General features: G+C 38.5%; 1 protein-coding gene across 4 annotated transcripts in view; it reads right to left on the bottom strand.

Moving 5' to 3' along the window:
• mfsd3 (major facilitator superfamily domain containing 3) overlaps positions 1 to 21,006 on the bottom strand; it is a 125,229-nt gene that overhangs the window by 20,740 nt on the left and 83,483 nt on the right. For 3 of the 4 annotated variants that reach the window (XM_043712157.1, XM_043712139.1, XM_043712148.1), the window contains exon 6: positions 18,193 to 18,302. In XM_043712157.1, the coding sequence (XP_043568092.1) occupies positions 18,193 to 18,302 (110 nt within the window). Of the gene's footprint in view, positions 1 to 7,418; positions 7,513 to 18,192; positions 18,303 to 21,006 lie in introns of all 4 variants that reach the window. The other variant, XR_006314842.1, reaches the window with a different exon arrangement.

Raw genomic sequence — 21,006 nt, 5'->3', positions numbered from 1 at the left:
CTCTGTACTTGGTATGACTTTAACCTGCACAGAATTTACCCTTGATCTTCACTGACGCTAAAATACAAGCAGAAGGTGCTCGAGAAACTCAGAAAATCTGGCAACATCTGTAGAGAGAAAAATGATGTCAAGTCTGACGAATGGTAATTGGATTTGAACTGTTAACTCTGCTTCTCTCTCTACAGATGCTGCCAGACCTGCTGAGTTTCTCCAGCATCCACTGTACTTTCTTTAAGTTGCATTGACTATAACTTTGTTCGGAATTCTCAATGTTACACTTGGTCAAAAGTGACCTTGTTTTCTAAGATGGTCACTCTCATCTCTACCGCTCAGCACTTTTGGAAAAGTATAATTTACTAAAGCTATTTAGATTATTTTAAACTACAGATATGAAGATCCTTCATACTTGAGTGAAATGTATGGTTTAAGAATATCAAAGTATTGAATCTCATGTAAAATGGTGAATTCCATACATCAAACCTATCATCAATGATACTGGTTAAACAGCAATTTAGCTGTATTAGATGTGTGAAAGGAGCTTTCTTACTATGCATTATGATTTGCAGATTTCCCAATAAAACCTTTATGTTTCTTAACATTGACTTCAGGAGAATGATCCAAACAGCTTTTTTTAATTGCTTACTTTTGAAGAAGCCCTCTTCGCCCCCTCCAAAATGCCATCTACAAAAAGGGACAACTTTTCTTTTTAACCTTGCTTCCTATAACTATTTTATAAAAGAAAGAGAAAACCATTTCCTTACAGATAAACTGCTCTAAAAAGGAAAATAGATGTGAGAATCTTTATATTTTGTTAGCAGAAGCTTGCACATGAAGTATTCCAATTAGCATTAACTTACTGCAAACGGTAGTTGATTTAGAAAAAAACACCCTGCACTATCTGATTAAAACTTCATAGAAATTCCATTATTGTCAAAGAGAGGATCCAGCACTTGAAGACTTATGCTAGCTGCAGCCTATTAAGACTGCTGCACTGCAATTCCAAATAAAGATGAGATTCAAGTCCAATTAGTATTTTTAGTTGCATTAATGAATAAGGATTACTACATGAAAATGTCAGTGCGACAAATCTACATTTAATGTTATTCAAAACACAGGCCATAATTGAGCAGAAAGAAACCTCTAGAAGTGACAAAAGGATACTTAATGCTAACAAGATGTTATCTGCTTCTGGATCAGAAAAAAAGTGTCCTGCCACAAAGGCCCTTTAGTTTCAATATCAGTAGTATGATACCATGAGCTGAAAGATAAGGCTAAATTTCTTTAGGCATTTTACCCTCCACACCTTAATCTTAATAGCTGGCTCAGAATTTTTAAAAAAATATCTTTTATGCTATTTCACAACATGGTAAAGGATTATGATTTCCACACACACATAGCCTATCTCAATGAAATCTTAGCTGAAGTGACATTTCACTATTTAATAAGGTTAACTGAGTATCCTATCACATACTTCAAATAAATTTGTAAAATACAGTAAGAATTTTGTCACCTAGGTCATAGGCTCTGAAGAAGCATTAACAATTCTCAATGACGAGAAGCATTTCTTTTGATGTGTTGGATAGTTATGAATATTTCAATTTTAATTTATTAATTTACCAAAAATCAAGGGCAAAAAACAAAGTTTTATACCTAATAAACTCATTGAAAAGCAAACTTTTTCTGGTTCAATGGCTCATTATTAGTTTCAATGACAGGATTTCACCTTACAGTTTAGACAAAATAAAATTCTCTATTCACCATAATGAATGCCAAGCAATTTTAGAAAAATATATTTTATAAATTAATATCTCATGTGCTAATGGTCAGGCTTTAAAATGCCACAGCGAAGTGGACTAAGGAACTAATATTGCCATTCTCCACCACTACAATTGATTTAATTAAGTATCTGTCCAATAATTCAATGCCATTTGATGTTAATCTTACAGTATGATGTACAGTGACAAATGAGTAAGAATAATATAATTATTTGCAGTTCCTCAGGTACTGAAGAAATCCATACCGTTATGCAGCAAGACCTCAGACAACATCCACGATTGGGTTGATGAGTGGCAAATAAAATTTGTGCCATGCAGGTGCCTGGCAATCTCCACAAAGAGAGAATCTAACCCATCTTCCCTTGATGGTTATTGGCATTAACATCACTGAATTCCCCCATTATCATGAATTACCTTTGATCAGAAACTGAAACATCCCAAAATTGTAAATATTGTGGCAAGAGCAGGTCAGAGGCTACAAATTCTGTGGCAATTCTGTTAGCTCCTATTTCTTCAAAGCCTGTCCATCGCCTGCAAGGTACAAGTCAGGAGTATGATGAAACTTGCCTGGATGAGTGCAGCTCCAACAACATTCAAGGAGTTTGACACCATCCAGGACAAAGTAGTCTGTTCAACTGACACACAATGCAAGAAGCATTTACCATCTACAAGATGCATTGCATTAACTCACCAAGGTTCCTTCATCCAAACCTTCCAAACTCATGGCTTCCACCACTTAGAAGGTCAAAGACAACAGATATAATGTGAACAACACAAATACCCTCCAAGTTCCCATCTGAGCAAAACATCATCCTGACTGGGGCTAAGTCACTGGGTCAAAATCCTGAAGCTCCCTTCCTGACAGTATTATGAGTGTCCCTACATTCCAACGACCGCAATGGTTCAAGGAGGCAGCTTCTCCTGGAGAAATAGGGATAGGCGATACATGCTGGCCTAGCCAGTGATGTCCAAATTTCATGAATGAACTAAAACATGTAGCAATTTGAAAATGTTAAGGTTTAGGATACATTGAATTCTCCAATGTGCAAAAGGTACTAAAAATATTTGTAATATTTCCATGTTGACACATTGACAAAGTGTCAAAGCCATTGTTTACAATATATACATTTAGGTAGCTATAAAATGTTCACACATCTACCAGCAATTTTTTTTGAAAAATCAATTACTTTTTTATTGCTTATGCTTGGAGTCATCTAAGTAAAAATGTATGAGGGACAATTTACTTCAGACACCCATGTCCAATCACACCAATATTAATTTGCAATGGCTTCTCTGGCATCTGCATCATTATCTATGGTGCCCTCAAGAATTCATTCCTGCTACAACACCACAACTCCCTGTCCCCTTCCCCACACCCTCCCCCACGTCCCCCTCCTCCCCCAGCCACCACTTTTTTTTTGTATACAACATTATCCAAACACATTGTGTTAATTTTCAGATGTGCACTGATGGAACTCACCTTGACATCATCCCATCTCTTGATTCCCTCACTCTTGCTCAAGTATCAGAACTATCAAAGAATCAAAAAGAAGACAAATTTCCTCCTAATAAATACTGGCAAGACTGAAGGCACCTCTTTCAATTCCCACTCCAAACGTCTGACTCCATTGCTCTCCCTGGGAATAGTTTGGGATTAAGCTGGCCAGTTTATTTTCAACTGCATGGCACCTTGATCAGATGGACCAATGGACCAAGGAGTGGCAGATGGAGTTTAATTTAGATAAATGTGAGGTGTTGCATTTTAGAAAGGCAAACCAGGGTAGGACTTATACACTTAATGGTAGGGTCCTGGGGGGTGTTGCCAAACAAAAGGACCTAGGGGTGCAGATGCATAGTTCTTTGAGAGTGGAGCCGTAGGTAGGCAGGGTAATGACGAAGGCATTTGGCACACTTGCCTTCATTGGTCAGTGCATTGAGTAAAGGAGTTGAGATGTCATGTTGCAGCTGTACAGGATATTAATTAGGCCACTTTTAGATTACTGAAGATAAGTATGGTCTCCTTGTTATAGGAAAAATGTTGTTAAAATTGAAAAGGTTCATAAAAGATTTACAAAGATGTTGCAGGGTTTGGAGGGTTTGAGCCAGAGGGAGAGGCTGAATAGGCTGAGGCTTTTCTCCCTGGAGCTGAGGGGTCACCTAGTAGAGGTTTATAAAATCATGAGGGGCACGGATAGGGTGAATAGCCAAGGTCTTTTTCCTAGAGTATGGGAGTCCAAAACTATGGGATGTAGGTTTAAGGTGAGAGGGGAAAGATTTAAAAGAGACCTGAGGGTTTTCACGCATAAATCATTTTTAGACTATAGATGGGGAATGTATGTATTGGGGAATTGAACATATGTCCATTTTGAACATCTTATGACAATATTGCAAAGAGATTGAGTGTATAAACAAAACAAAGACGCTGGAGACCTGAAACTTAGCTGAGTACATTTAAAACCACATGATAAGACAGTCAAAATAGGTAAAACAAGAGTAATCTTCAGAGTGGAATCTAATCTGTGAGTTCACATTACTTAAAACATAATGATATCACCTGAATCTGTCAACTAGATTACTTCCAGGTATTAATACAACTACCAAGCAACACCTGACAATTTTACTGGAACATGGGAAATTATGGTTCAAAGTCCAAATCACAAATGTTGTTGTGTCATAGCTGGCATGGAGCTATATTAAATTCACAATAACAACCATTCATTTCAATGTTTTGTAAATATTATCTGCACATAGCCTGCTATCTCACAGTTGCTAGTGAACATGATGTCTACCAACGCTTTGTTCGTTATCAAGAAACATTACTCATTTTGCAACCTCATCATAATTGTTTTTAACTCCTTAACTGTGCTGTAAATTAAAGGCTCATGATTTTTCTTCACACAACACACAGGAAATATCAGTCAGACAGCACCTGCTTTATTTTAAATTGTAAGTAGTTAAGTAGGCAACCCCGTTAAGTATGCAACCCCAGAAGCCTATATAACATATAATTCCTTAAAATAAGATGGGAAGGAAACAGCAACACCTTCCCACAGCATTGTAATTGCACTGGTCAAAGTGACAAACGATACCCTATAAACCAAGACAATGGATCTGTTTCTCCATTCAACTTCTTTATTTTACTTTGCCACTTTTGATAACACTGACCATTCTATCCTTTTATTTCCTGTGGTCTCTGTAGCACTAGGTTCTCCTGGTTTTATACATGTCTATTACAATGCATACACAGAATTACCTCCAAACTATTTGTCCCTTGTTTTCAGTCACTTCCAAAGTACTTCCATAATGCTATATGTGCTTGTCTCTCTTCATTTACATGCTACCTTTTTGTGATATCTGAGGAAGATAGAATGCTCAATTTTATCACTGGTTCAGCTCCCACAGGTAGGCTCATGACATCAGCCTTGCCTTTTCTAACTCTCTGATATTTAGACCTGGGTGAACTAAAATGTTCCCCTGACTAACGGTATTAGAGCTAAAGTCAGTCGCTTTCACTAGCCTAGATTCCATCAATCTCCACAGCTGCACATTCAAGACAAGTCAACCATTGCAGAGCTTTGGGATACTGTTGAATCCAAACTAAACTTTTACCCATGGCGCTTCTTCGGGCATAAGCCCTTCCTGAAGAAGGGCTTATGCCCGAAGAAGGGCTTATGCCCGAAACGTCGATTCTCCTGTTCCCTGGATGCTGCCTGACCTGCTGCGCTTTTCCAGCAACACATCTCCGGCTCTAGATTCCATCACTCTCCACAGCTGCACATTCAAGACAAGTCAACCATTGCAGAGCTTTGGGATACTGTTGAATCCAAACTAAACTTTTACCCATGGCTCACTCCATTACAAAGATAGAGTCTCTCCAAGACATGTTTTCAACTTTTAAACTATTACCAGCTCAACTTTAGTCTCTATCTTCGTCACCCTTAGGTTCAGTCCAGCTAGACTCCCATAAGTTACAACTTATTGAATGTGTCAGAGTTGGTTTCCTCCCATTAACTCAACTTGAAGATATACTTCAATTTTGGTCCAAACTCTACAGATATCTTTAGGCTCCAAATGATGGTCATAGCCCATGGAAATCTGCATCAAGCAATATGCTTCCAGGTGACTATAAATAAAAATGTACTTCACAGTGATCATCTAGAGTTAGATTAGCTTTGAGTGTGTGCAATGTATTTTTGCTGAATCTGTCATTATTCTGTAAGTTGTACACTGCAATATTTTCAAATAATGAGCAGGGGATGAATTATTTCTTGGATGCAGAGTGAAAATTCAATATGTCACTTAAGTTATCATTTGTTACACTGAAGCAAGTGCAGTTTCCATTTGCCGACAGGTCATGAAGTCTAAGAGGCTATTTTCCCACAGAGTTTATTTTAATCTGATGCATATTGTGAAACCTCCCAATCATCTGAAACAACTCCAAGTTCAGTTATTATGTGAAGTATCCAAGTACATCAATGCCATAATAGTACAGAATGAATTTTTAGCATGATGCATTGATGCTGGTTTGGGATTTACAGCATCATACTTGTGTGCAGCTCAGTTTTCACTCTTTGACCTTGCATGATTGCCAAACACTGTTATGTTCCCAATTATATTCACTGAAAACAGATCTATTTTCCAATACACATGTGTAATGGTCACAGAATAGAATCATAGAAGTTTCACAGCACAGAGGGAGGCTAATTTAACTAATTTGTGCCTATTCCAGCTCTTTCCATTTAAAAAAAGACAGTTCCACTTCCAGTCTTTTTCCACAGTACTAATTGTTTTTGTTTCCATTCCTTGTATAATTCTCTTCTAAAAGCCACAATGAATCTGCCTATACCATGATGATCTGCATTGCAGATTGTAGAAAAAAGGATTTCTTTATGTCACCTTTCCTAGAAATTTATATCTGTGTCTTCTGGTTTTCTAATGTTCTTAGAATGGGAACAATTTAGCCCCATCTACTCTGCTTCATTGTTTGTGTCCTATATCAAAAGTGCTTTCATGCACAACTGAATGGTTTGTTTTCCCACCACCAAATCAACCATGTTGCTTTAAACTTTTATCCGCCACCACTAAATCACTGCATTTCCAATTTACCTGCAAATACAATCAGGGGCATTGCAAAAAGCACCAAAGGTGAGGAACAGTGCGGAGAGAGGGAATTAAATCAAAATGGAATTTGATGGGAGCCCCAATTACTCATTCTCAATCTCTCTGATTTTAAATACCTTAATCGATTATCTTGTCAATCTTCCATTTTTTAGGGTAATTAGCCTTAACTTCTCTGATCTATCCATGTGGCAGAAGTCCTGCAACCTTGGAATAATTCTCATTTGTTTTTCTGTCATCCCTGAAGCTTTTATATCGTTCTTAATTTTACAAGTTTACACTTTTACTAAAGTATACATTAAGATAGAAATTGCTGTCAGCTATATAACTGTACCAAATTCCACAATTTGGGATATTAATAATGGCATTACTCCAATAAAATGTGTTGTCTTTATTCAAACAGCAGGGAAAAGAATGCCAAATGTAATTTCTACCAATTAGATTTATACAGGAATGTTATAATCTGCAAGGTGTCAAGCAGAAGGTATGTATAGCAAATATTCAGAGCATGTTAATGTACTTTACTTGATCAAGGTTGAGCGAGTGGAGGATTCAGAGTGGGAGCTGGAGCAGAGTGGCTGAGTTAAATCCATATTGCTTTCATAGCAGGTCACACTCACTAAAAAGAAAAAGGGCACGAGTGTCAAGTGGAATTTACATCTGTGAGATGCAAATAAATTCTGGTGCAGAAACCCTATGACTAAATGCTCCTTTCTCAAGCAACAACCAATATTATTTGATATGTGCAATCACATATTTCATTTTATCTAAGAATTCAAATCTGTTGGGATCTCATTAATAAATATGTTACATGATGCAAAAGCTCACAATAGCAGGAAAATAAGCTGGTACCAGACCCAGCAGGTATTGTGTGAGAACAATACACAACATTCATTGTAAAACAATTTGAGAAATGGAAAATTCTCAATTTCATAAGGTAGGGCTTTCTGTAGAACAATACCACCTGCATTTCATCTTGTTTCTTATTTCAGAGGAGACAGGGAAATGAAAGTCAAAGTGTTTATATTGCACAGACACATAATCAAGACTCATAACCATTTTAAAGTTAATTGTGGTCAACTTTATAAAAATAATTCATTTCCTTAATGACATGCCAATTCAAGCAGTTTGACCAATTTAAGAATAGGCTTCTTTATTGTTCAAGAGAGCAGAAAAGTCAAAACATGTTCATTCTGTAACTCATGGTCTATTACCTCTACAGGCAGCTAAATTTAAACAGTCATTTGAAAGGAGCATGATATAAAAAGAATATATTTTTGTAAGACCATAACAGCAGACATCAAACAAAGTGTATTTCCCTCATTCAGTTTATCAAATGTTTTAATGCTCAACCTATACCCTGACTCTTACTGTTACATATCATTGAAATCTTTGCTGGAAATTGTTACAACTTGCATTTAAATAGCACCTACAAAATAATAAAACATTCTAAGGCTATTTACAGGACTACTTTAAAATAAAATCTGACATTGAGTCACACTAGAAAATATTACAACAGTAGATCAAACAGGTAGCTCTTAAGGACTACCTTCAAGGAAGAGATAGGGAGGTAGAGAAATTTAAGGAGGCAGCTTCTGAACTTAGGGCTAGGTAACTGAAAGCATGCCAACAAAGTAGGACTGATTAAAACAGGGAAGATGGAACAGGCCAGATTTGCATGGATCCTGCAGAGTTGTAGGGCTGAAGGAGGTTAAAGAGACAGAGAGAAACTGTACTAAGAAGTCATAGAGTCATACAGCACAGAAACAGACCCTTTGGTCCATGCCGACATTATCCCAAACTAAACTGGTCCCTGCGTTTGGCAAATCCCTCCAAATACCTCTTATTCATGCACTTATCTAAATGTCTTTTCAACTTCATAACTATACCCACATCCACCACTTCCTCTGGAAGTTCATTCCACACACAAACCACTCTTTGTGTAAAAAAAAGTTGTTCCTCATGTCTTTTTAAAATCTTACTCCTCTCACCTTAACAATATGCCCCCTAGTCTTGACAATCCCCACCCTAGGAAAAAGGCACTTATCATTCTCCTTATTTCTACCCCTCATTTTACAAATCTCAGTATGGTCACCTCTCAACCTCCTACACTCCAATGAGAAAAGTCCCAGCCTATCCAGCCTCTCCTTATAACTCTCATTATAAGTCATTTGAAAGCAAGGAAGGGAATGTTAAATCAGGGCTGTATAGCCATCCTACAAAAGAAAGGTTCCACAAACGTTTCAAGGAAGAAAAGCATTTTAACAGAGAGTATGTGGGTGATTTTTATAACCCTTCTGAAGAATTTGCATTTGTTCACCATACTACACCAGGCCAGCTGAGGAGAACATCTAAAAAAAAGTTCAATTTATCAATAACTTTATTTGCATGGACATAGATGCATATCATTAGGAATGCAGCACAACTTTGTAACTTTTTGGACTGTCAGAAACATCAGCCTCTTGGGAGAGAAATAATATACAAGTATGTTGTGTCTCATGGTGTAGTCAGCATGTCAGATTATCTTTAAGAGACATGTTTATGATTTCATCACTGTAAGGCAGCATGTGACCCAAGGGTATAAAGATTTCACATTTCATCTTACTCTACGATCACCTGAAGCATGGCACTCTATGGCAGGTTGCTGTTCTGCTATAAGCTAATAGCTTAACACTGGACTAGACAATAAAGTCTGTGAAGAATACCATGTTTTTACATAATAGCTAGCTATAATCAATGTTTTAATATCACAGTGTCAATGCTCAAAGATAGCAGAAGGATGTGCAAAATGGGAAAACTCATACTTGAAGATTATAACTTGGAAGGTTCCCCAAAACTCTGACTATAATGGATTCCTTTATCGGTGTGATGAAATAATTGTAGCATGTTCAAGTCAGGATGGTGTGTGACCACCAGGAGAATTTGCAGGTGCGGATATTCTTATTGCATGAGAAACGTGGAGCACATTATTCCAAAAAAGCAAGCTATTAGTGTGGACATGATCAGCTAGAAATGCTTACTGAGGCCACGATTCACAGGAAAAACATTTTTGGGAATAATTTGGGAATATTTGTGTTGAAGTAATGGAAGGAAGTATTCTCTACAGCTCACAAAGCAATAAGGGCACCATTTGATGTACTTGTCCAAGTCTACACCCTTATAAAGTGGTTGGCCCTATATGTTACTGTCTTGCCATGATAACAAATATCCACAATTTCTCTGCTCTCTTGAAAGTACATCTCTGCCTAGATAAATGCACAATCCAGGATCAGCCTAGCTGATGTTACCTGAAATGACACAAAGCCATAAAAATTGAGCACAGTCATAGATAGTGAGCAAGCAGTGTTGCCAGACAATCACAGATCCTTGCGTAGTAAGCAGCCCTGTTGCCTTATGGTGAGGGACACTCTTCTCTTACCAATCTTAGCACCAAAACATTCATTACATTTTGAACTTGAAGACTCCAGCATTTCAGAAGAACTTGGGTTTGGATTTGATTTTTTTTTGCGCACAGCTGCGACACTGCCAAAATATGCACCAGTTAACTCATCTCCCTGGATGCACGCCTATTAGTTCATCAGTTAAAATGAGGAATAATTTTTGTTTCGCTTCTAGCCATTTCTGCTCAGACACTTTTCAAAATTAGAGTCAAGCTTTATTTTATAAACTAAGAAATTAAGGAGGACTTGAGATTGTGGGTTGAAGTGGAGAGAGTGAACAATGTTAATTATATTTTGGAGCCAAGAGCTACTCTGTTTTTTACAGCAAAATAAAAATCAATGTTACTTATGATGACTGTGAGGACTTTCCTGCTTCAGTAGCCAGAGTGCAGTGAGGTGCATTCCTTAGTCGAGCCTTGCTCTCAATCTGAGACCAAGTCTTTGTGAGGATACATAATTTATGTCCAAAATGGTTTGAAGAAAGAATTAAAAAGTCAAAATCTTTGTAGTGGAGTGAGTCAAACACAGCAGATGATCATCAGGCATCATCTGAAATTTGCACATTCTCCCCGTGTCTGCATGGGTTTTCTCTGGGTTCCTCCCTCAGTCCAGGTTAGGTGGATTGGCCATGGGCAATGCAGGGTTACAGGGATAGGATAGGGGACTGGGTCTGGGTGGAATGTTCTTTGAAAGATTGTTGTGGACTGAATGGGCTGAATGGCCTGCTTCCACACGGGAGGGATTCTCTCACGCTATGACTAGATAAACATAATGTGTAGAACTTGATTCTTTGATAGAGAATTTAAGAGGTGTTCAAACAATATGTTAATCAGTACATGTAAATAAAGCCTATGCCCTTGCAGTGATAGTCAATAAATGGAAGATGTGGAAAATAGTTCTCTTAGCACACAAGGCAATGTTGGAGACTCTAATGAAGGAGGTACCTCATGTCTACCTAACACAAGAAGACATGTTGCTACACAGAAAACACCAACATAAAACATGGTTAAGTCTGCAATTGCTGAAATAATTGGAACCCATCAAACAATAACAGGGAGGGGACTTCAGCAAAGATGAAATCTTCTCCATCCACACCAAAGAATGCAAGGAGCCAGCAAAGAGCCCTTGCAAAGAAATTACAATTGAAATGCTTAGAAATATCACAGATAGCACACAATACCCTGCCTCCTAACCAACCTCTCACTTCCTCATCTCCCAATCCTCATGCTTGACAAGTAAATTCAACCATTAATAGACAGTCTATTTAGTAGAGGTGGAAACGTGTACTTGTAACACATAATTAGGATACAATTATATAAATACCCCAATAGATGAACCCTACCAGGCCAATAAGCTTTCATGTAAAATAAATCTCAAAAATGATATGCTGTCCCTGACTTGTGATTTCTGATTGTATGTTTTTTAGGAAGGGTAATGTGTGTAACTTAGCAAATTCTTAATTTTCTTCTACATAGAAGTTTTCCTGTGATCTCAAAGAAGGTAAATGAACTTTTCCCTGAAAGGTTTCACATGAGGCTAGGGAAGGATCACAAAAAACTCAGGGCAAGCTTACAGCACATTCGCCATTTGCCTACCCTCCCATCCTGCTCAATAATTCATTGCCATCAGATGTTTAATTGCTTTGATGTAGGTCTTCCACTGTGATGTAATATGTGAGATTTAAATATTTCCTAATACATTTATTTTTGAGTCTGTTGTTTGAATTTGAACTAGTGGCATATGGGTTTCTGTACATCTGGATGGGTTTTATGATTCATTTGTAAGCATTTCCGTAGCCTTGATGATTCTTGGGAAGGGAAAGACATCCTGGAGAGTAACAGGTTTTTACTTATATTCAAAGAATTTCATGATTAAACAAGGTAAACAGCTGCATCTTAGCTTTTAGATTAGAAGATCAGGGATCAATTGTTTTATTTCTGTCATGCTTCGGGGAAGCACCCATAGCTTGGGAAGGAGAGTGTTTTTTAGCTTCAGTTTGGGTTCTTTGCTGAAGCTGATGTGTACACTAGCTGATCCTGAGAGGCGAATATAGTTTGGAATTGTTAAAAATAGACAACCTCAATGTAAGGAATTTAGTAAAGCTTCTGGACCAGAAGTATTTAGTTAAAACCTTGAAGGGGTTATTTGAAGCTCAGAAAGCTTAAACTCAGTAGCTTAAAGTCTCCAGGAAGAGGATATGGGATTCTCAAAGCTGGAAGCTAAAGCCCCTAGAGACTGATACAGCAGGAAATTTTCTCTGATATGAGTACTGTAAAGTGGTAATTTTGGGATTAAAACTTTACCTCATATTTTCAAAATCATTAAAATTGTGTGAAATGGAAATACTATCGCTTATTCTATTTTATCTCCATTTCTTTTGTACAGTAAACGTCTGTTGTATTATTAAAACAAATCTACAACATTGTGTGCTTCCGGGAGGGGGGTGGGTCTTACCGGAGCTTGAACAACATGGGGTATGGTGAGCAATAGGACAGAATCACACAAGAAGTCCAGCAAATTTTATCTCGATGTCAGGAACAACTCACTGTCCCTTTTAATTATGCGTCTGGCATCAAGGTGAGATTTTTGCTAGGCAGTGGTAACTGGCCTATTAAGAGGGAGTATTCCTCGTTAACAAGTTTATTAATCGTACAGCTCACCTCATTAATACACAGCTTCCTATTCTACCACCCGCTATGAGAAAACAAATGCTAAGAATTCTCAGCATTGAAGTCAGAGTAGGTACCCGGTGACTTCAGTTTGCTGCTGTCTGTGAACAGCCTCCATGTTGCTCACCAATTAACATCTCAGGCTAGAGACCACACACGCCCTTCACCCACAGACATTGGCATTCGATAATGGTCAATTCCTCAGGATTCTTCTGGCACCATTCTAATCCACTTGCACGATGCTTAAGAAATACATGCCTGCATTGCAAAGCACTCCAGCAACTGAAAGGATGCTGTAAGGAAACTTTGTGCACAGAGACAAGAACCAAGCTCATGAATTGGACCAGGTAACTTTTCAGAGATGCTCGCTTGCTGTCTTAGCATTCGCTCACTTCGTGCCTAACTGCATGATCCCAACATTGCTGCCTCACACTGCTTTGTGCTGCCTATCAGTGGTCATGCAGGCAGCTTGCCTTGCTGGTCAGCAATCCACAGTCGTTTATATGACAGTGCATTATGTCAGTCTCATACCTGTACCCATGTGTCAGCACCTTATGTGGCAAACACATTGAATGTGCAGCACAAAATCAGCTGCGTCTAAATCTTTGGGAGCTGAAGCCCATGGAGGTATTTGTCAGCGTGGTAAGTCAACGACAGCCTCCATTACCAGTCCAGGAGATTGGCCACGATCAGGTGTCCAGGACGGATGATCTCAGACACAGAATACATGTCTCTGCAGTCTGGGTCATGGGCCATGGTCAGTCGTGTTGCTCCATAACATCCACTAGGTCAGGGGTCTGGCCATTTCTCATCTGGAGCTGTTCAGTTAGGGGATATGCTATCAGGTCCACCCAGAGAAACTGTGCAACAGGGTGGTGGAGAGGACAAGGGAGATCTCACAAAGAGACTCGAGTACCTACAGTGGAGGCAATGAACATTCAAGATGGTGGATGTAGCGCAGATCGAGTGGGCTGGTGGGCTAGATGATGTTAGGCTCCTTGGGTGTTGTTTAGAAGAATGAGGGGGGGTTCTCATAAAACCTGTAAAACTCTATCAGGGCCAGACAGGGTAAATGCAATAAGGATGTTCCCGATGACTGGAAAGTCCAGAACTAGGGGCCACAATCTAAACAAACAGGATGGGCCATTTAGGAATGAGTTAAGGAGAAATTTCTTCAACCAGACAGCAGCGAACCTGTGGAATTCACTGCCACAGAAAGTGGTTGAGGCCAAAACATAGTACGTTTTCACGGAGCTAGATATAGTTCTTAGGACTAAAGGGATCAAAGTGTACAGGGAGAAAGGAGGAACAAGGTTCTGAGACAGATGATCTGCCATGGTCATATTGAATGGTGGAGCAGCCGCAAAGGACTGAACAGCCACCTCTTGCTCCTATTTTCTATGTTTCTATGTTGTTGAATTGAAAATTGCCCAGAGCTTAAAAATGTGTTACTGGAAAAACGCAGCAGGTCAGGCAGCAACAAAGGAACAGGAGAATCGACGTTTCGGGCATAAGCCCTTCTTCAGGAGTGTATTCCTGAAGAAGGGCTTATGCCCGAAACATCGATTCTCCTGTTCCTTTGATGCTGCCTGACCTGCTGTACTTTTCCAGCAATACATTTTTAAGCTCTGATACTCCAGCATCTGCAGTCCTCACTTTCTCCTCCTTGAAAATTGCCCAGGTAAGTAGAGAGTATTCTATTACATTCCTGACTTGGGCCTCATAAATGGCTCATCAATAGGATCTGGGGAGTCAGTCTTCTAGCTCCAAAGTCCTTAACTGTAACAAGGTCCACATCCACATCTACTTGAACTCAGTCAATAATAGCATGAACTTTATGTTAACAAACAGAAAGAATGGTACAAATTGCCACTTCAACCTCTGCCATTTTCAAAAAATGACTTGAATTCACCAAGTGAAGTCCCCTACTGGCCCATAAAGTCTTTAATGGCCTTATCTTCTTGCAAAGCTGAAAAAAAGCCTTGCTAATCACCACAGTTACACTCTGTTGATCATAATCAACTATTGTACAAAAACTGACATTGAGTCGAAAAAGGAGACACTTAGACTGTTGTAAAAGGTGACTAAGGTCATGGAAGCAGGTTTTAAGCAGCATATTAAAGAAAGAAAGACAAAATGAGAAATGTTGTGTTAAGGGAGACAATTCCAGAGCTGAAATCATAAACAGCTAAAGGCATAACCACCTATGATCAGGCAAAGCATATGGAGGGTACAAAGGAGGTCAGAATTGGAGCAATGTGTAGTTCTCGAGAGTTGCAGAGCTGGAGGAGGAACCAGAGAGAGGGAAGGATAACAACATGAAGAGATTTAAAGACAAGGGTAACAATTCTAAATCTGTGACATCTGTCAATCGTGAGCCAATGTAAGCGAGAGAGCATGGGCTATTGGGTGAGACTTTAATATTGTGCTGCTTGGCATCAAATTGAATTTTTACAAACCATGAATCTTTGTGATCAAGCTCCTCCCTCCAATATGATCGTGGCTAATCCCATTTCATTTACGGTTCCCTACATCCTTTGCTTATTTCAGTGACCAAAAACCTGGCTTTCTTAGCCTTAAATATATTCAGTGATGAAATGTAGAAATCCAATGATCCACACAATTTATCTTAATCCAAAATGATCAAACATTTACTTTGTTTATTCTTTCAAGGGAATAGGGCATCGCGGGGAGGGTCAGCAGTTTACTACCCATCCCTAGTTGCCCATAAAGTGAATGGCATACTGGGCAGTTTCAAAGGGAGTTTAAGAGGCAAGTGCACTGCTGTGGTTTTGGAGTCATGTTTAGACTCGCCAGGTAAGGACAGCAAATTGGATGGGTTTTAACAAGTAACGACAATTGTCATGGTCACCATTTCTAAAATTGTTCTTTACTTCAGCTTTATTGACTGAACTGAAGTGCATCAGCTGTTGTGGTGGAACTATTCTGAGGTTTGTCATCAAACTCCACTCCCCACCCCTTGCTTCTAGATTTCTCAGCTAAGGTAAAAAGAACCCACTGAACCTTAAAACTGCATACTTACAAAGGCATGCAGGCACTGTAAACAACATTTGTACAATTAAGAAAAGTTAGCAACCATTGAATCCTCCTAACATCATTCTAGATAATGCTAGATTACTTTGCCTTATTAAAAAAAACTGTCATTTTATGAAGCAGTACTCTGAATTAAACAGGCTGACATTATCACAGGAGTCTGCATTTACCAAACTGTAAAGGCAACTCTTTCCTATAGAAATGCTTTACATGTAAACTGTGCATGCACAGAATTTACATGAATTACTTGAACACAATCCTAGAATTTTAATGCATGTTTGCAAAGAATATCAATTAAGGCAACATTGCTGAAAATAAAAAGAAAGGAAAGACTAAATATTAGACAAAAGACGTGGCTGCATTTGGCAGTGGTTACAATTGTACATTGCGATGATGACAGTGGGAAAGATTGTGAAGCATTTGAACAATGTTTAATCCTGTACCCCCACACAATAGAGTTGCCACTGCCTTTTTTCATTGTAGCCAGTTGTAATGTATATAGCATTTTAGGTTGTTTAAGGCCTAAAATCATCACCAAATCAGACATTGTACAACTTCCAATAGATTCTTATTTTTAACAATATATTATAGTCATAGACTCATAAAACACAGAAACAGGCCCTTTGGTCCAACTCATCAATGTCGAACTGACATCCCAATCTGACCCAGTCCCATTTGCCAGCATTTGGCCCATATCTCTCTGAACTCTTCCCTATTCATATACCTACCCAAATGTTATAATTGTAATTGTACCTGCCTCCACCAATTCCTCTGGCAGCTCCGTTCTGTAAACACACCATCCTGTGCGTGAAAAAGTTGCCCCTCAGGTCTCTTTAAAATCTTCACCATCTGACCTTAAACCTATGCCCTCTAATTTTAGAATCCCACACCCTAGGAAAAAGATCTTGGCTATTCACTCTATCCAAGCCATCGTGATTTTATAAACTTCTAAAAGGTCACCCCTCAGCCACCGATGCTCTGGAGTAAATAGTGCCACTCTATTCAGCCTCTCCTTATAACTCAAACCCTCCAGACCAGGCATCACCCTTGTAAAACTTTTCTGCACACTCTCAAGTTTAGCGACATCCTTCCAGTGGAAGGGCGACCAGAATTGTATGCAGTATTCTAAACGTGGCTTCACCAATATCCTGGACAGCCGCAACATGATAGGCCAATTCCTGTACTCAATGTTCTAACCAATGAAGGCAAGTGTGCAAAATGCCTTCTTCACCACCCTGTCCACCTACAATTCCACTTTCAAGGAACTATGTACCCATACCCCTTGGTCTCTTTGTTTGGCAACACTCCCCATGACCCTAACATTAAGTGTATAAATCCGGTTCTGGCTTGCCTTACCAAAATGCAACAACTCAATTTGATCCATAAACTCCATCTGCCATTTCTCAGCCCACCTGATCAAGGTCCTATTATACACTGAGATAATTTTCTTCACTCTCCACTACATCACCTATTTTGGTGTCATCTGCAAATTTACTAACCATGCCTCCGATATTCACATCCAAATCATTTATATAAATGACGAGAAGCAACAGACCCAACACCGATCCTTGTGGCATACCACTGGTCACAGCCCTCCAGTCTGTAAAGCAACCATATGCTATCACCCCCTGTTTCCCACCTTCAAGCCAATTTTGTATCCAACTGTCCTGACCTTATTAGCCAGTCTACTGTGCAAAACCTTGTTAAATGCTTTTTTGATCTAATCTTGTGATCTAACCTTGCTGAATACCATGCTGATGTCTGTCTTCATCAATCTTCATCGTCACCTCTTCAAAAAACTCAATCAAGTTGGTGAGACACGATTTCCCATGCAAAGCCATGTTGGCTAAACCAAATCAGTCCTCGACTTTCCAAATGCATGTAAATTCTGTCCCTCAGAATCCCCTCCAACAACTTACCCACTCCCTACAACAGAATAACTTGGCATTCATATTTATGATGGGAATAAAATGAACAATAAAAGTAATTTTTTTTCTAAATAGTATGTCTCAAGACTGGACAGCATGATAAAAGTAACAAGAATTATTTCCTCTAAATTTTGCATGGAGGATAACATAACTGATACTGAAATACAATATCAGGTTGGTAAAATAATGACTAATACACCAATTTTACCTGTATTCTTTCCTCAGCCTTCTGAGTGCACAGCATCATGATACTAAATGTCAATGTTGTTATCAATCCACCTAGAAAATGCTGTAAAATAATACTTAGCACAGCTGCACCTAGGACAAATAGAAAATAAATTGAAGTTGAAACTTTGTGACATTTTAGTGATGGGTTGCAACATTACACAAGGAAGAAGCAGAATAACATTCTAACATGGAGAAAGCATAGTCTGGAATATTGCCTGCAAGAAAACACCTGCTTCCTCTTTGAGCAGAAACTCAAAAATATTCAAATCTAATATTTATTTATCAGCCAATATCTAGTATACATTCCAAAGCAAAAATACCCCCAAGTTGCATTGCAAAACCAGGAAGGAAGTCAGGAATTTATACAATTACATTTGAACAATAAAAGTCTGATATATATTGTGCTACAGGGGTGCAGGGATTATATTTCAAGAAAATCGAAATGCCCAGCAGCAGCATATCTGTCATGTCATTTAAAATGTAAATAATTGAAATTATCTTTACTTCTGATTAGAGAAATTGTCTGACAAACGTAATCTGGTATTAATCACGGCAACACACTGACCATTAGTAATTTTCAATGAATTGCAAACATTAATATTCTTCTTGATATTTTATTTTATTATCATATATTGCATAACTATTTTCCAGGTGTCAAGGCCTTTTTTTGAAGTTGAGACTATTTTTAAGGGAAATAGTTTTGTCAAGGTTTTGAAGCGCTCATTGATTAAGGTAACTCAATGAAATCACAGGTTAAGTCTAAATCAGAACGGAAAATGTAGATTGTAGGATTCGTATTACAGCAATCTGTCATTACCAACAGCAAAATATATAAATGTACTTAATTGCATTGTACTTTGGAAATTACTAAACAGTTTGCATCAAATGTTATCAATCTAGAACAATGCATAACTTGAACAAAACATTTTCAATTAATTTACTTTGCTGGAAAATCCTACGCAAAGTAGAATTGGAAGGTGCATGAGGACCAGAATGACAAATAACGTGAAATAAAAATTCAAGATGCCACTTGGGAAATACTTTTGCAAACATTTTATTTTTGACTCCCTCCTCTATTGGCAGTATTTATTCATAGTGTTCATGGCATCAACTGCTCTCTAGGTAACACAAACAAATTTAAAATTTATGGATCAAAACTAGAAATTCAAGCAAACTTATTTTGGGCACATGGGGGACAGGGAATCATCATGAAAAGCACAAGAATCAGCCAATATTAGGCCTTTGACACTGAATCAATATGCTGTCAACAGCAAATAGCAATTCACAACTAGAATTAAGTGAAGGAAGAGTTTAAAATCACATACTAGGTTATAGTCCAACAGGTTTACTTGGAAGCACAGTAGCTTTTGGAGCACCGCTCCTTCATCAGGTGTGCTCCGAAACCTAGTGTACTTCCAATTAAACCTATTGGACAATAACCTGGTGTTGTGTGATTTTTAACTTTGTACACCCCAGTCCAACACCGGCATCTCCAAATTGTGAAAGAAGAGAGTGGTGCAATTCAATGGAGGGGTGGTACGAGTAGTTCACTTGAAAGATGTATATGTGTATGGTCTGGTCTTGTAGATACTCCTTCTAAGAATTATCTATTAGGTTACAAGTGGAATTGTTTTAATGAGTGCATCCAACATTGGTTACTTTAAGGTGAACAAATCTTGAGTAACAGTGCCTCAAACAGAGGCGAGGTCTCTTATTTCTGGTATGGACACCACTCACTGATTATTTGGATTTCACCAGCACAGTGATACTTCTGTCCCACAATGAGCATGTGCTCAATCATTGCTAGTTTCATTTTTTGGGGGGAGGGGGGGTGCTGGTGGGCGGTGAACAGGCTTGCATTTCATGGCCAAAATTCTCAGCAAACATTTATTTGAACTGAAGGCTGTATAAATGTTGGCACAGAGCCCTGGTGTGTGTGTGTTGATAACCCATAGGATATGAAGCTGTTTTCTATATATTTCTAAAAAACATTTCTGGATGAGAAAGAACAAATAAAATATTATAATAAATTGAGAATTTTTTTAAAATCTATTATCAAATCCAAACAAATTCACGACACAGAGCATTTATTTAATTTGAATAGAATAGAATAGCCTTTATTGAGTGCACTGAAACATTTGTTATGTTGCCTTTTGGCGCCATTTTAGGTACAGGGTACCTAGGCACAGACACTTTAGTTTGTGTTCTGTTTCGCTTTAACTAAATCTGAAGTAAGAACAAAACAAACTTGGAATAGCTCAGCTGGGTCAAGGAGCATCTATAGAGAAAACTAGAGTTAAAAACTAGCTGTTGGAAGGTCATCAAATTAAAATGCTTAATCTGTTCCTACTCCTTGGATGTTGCCTGACCTGTTCAGATTTTCAGCATGTTCTGTTTTTAATTTATAAATGCAAATGCAGATGCAGTTTACTTAGACTGATACATAGGAGTAGGTGGGTTGTCCTGTGAAGTAAGGTCTGACAGACTGGGTTTGTATCCTCTGGGAGTATTGAAGAATAAGAGGCAACTTCTATAACATGTGTGGTTCCTTCAGAAATGTGGCATCATACCAACATTCTATCATACTGGATTAGTGGTGCTGGAAGAGCACAGCAGTTCAGGCAGCATGCAAGGATCAGCGAAATCGACATTTCGGGCAAAAGCCCTTCATCAGGAATAAAGGCAGAGAGCCTGAAGCGTGAAGAGATAAGCTAGAGGAGGGTGGGGGAAGGGAGAAAGTAGCATAGAGTACAATGGGTGAGTGGGGGAGGGGATGAAGGTGATAGGTCAGGGA

This window comes from Chiloscyllium plagiosum, chromosome 2, assembly GCF_004010195.1.
Source record: "Chiloscyllium plagiosum isolate BGI_BamShark_2017 chromosome 2, ASM401019v2, whole genome shotgun sequence".
NCBI classification, from domain to species: Eukaryota; Metazoa; Chordata; class Chondrichthyes; order Orectolobiformes; family Hemiscylliidae; genus Chiloscyllium; species Chiloscyllium plagiosum.
The sequence above is the reverse complement of the archived record's forward strand: the minus strand, read 5'-3'. Positions and strand labels throughout refer to the sequence as shown.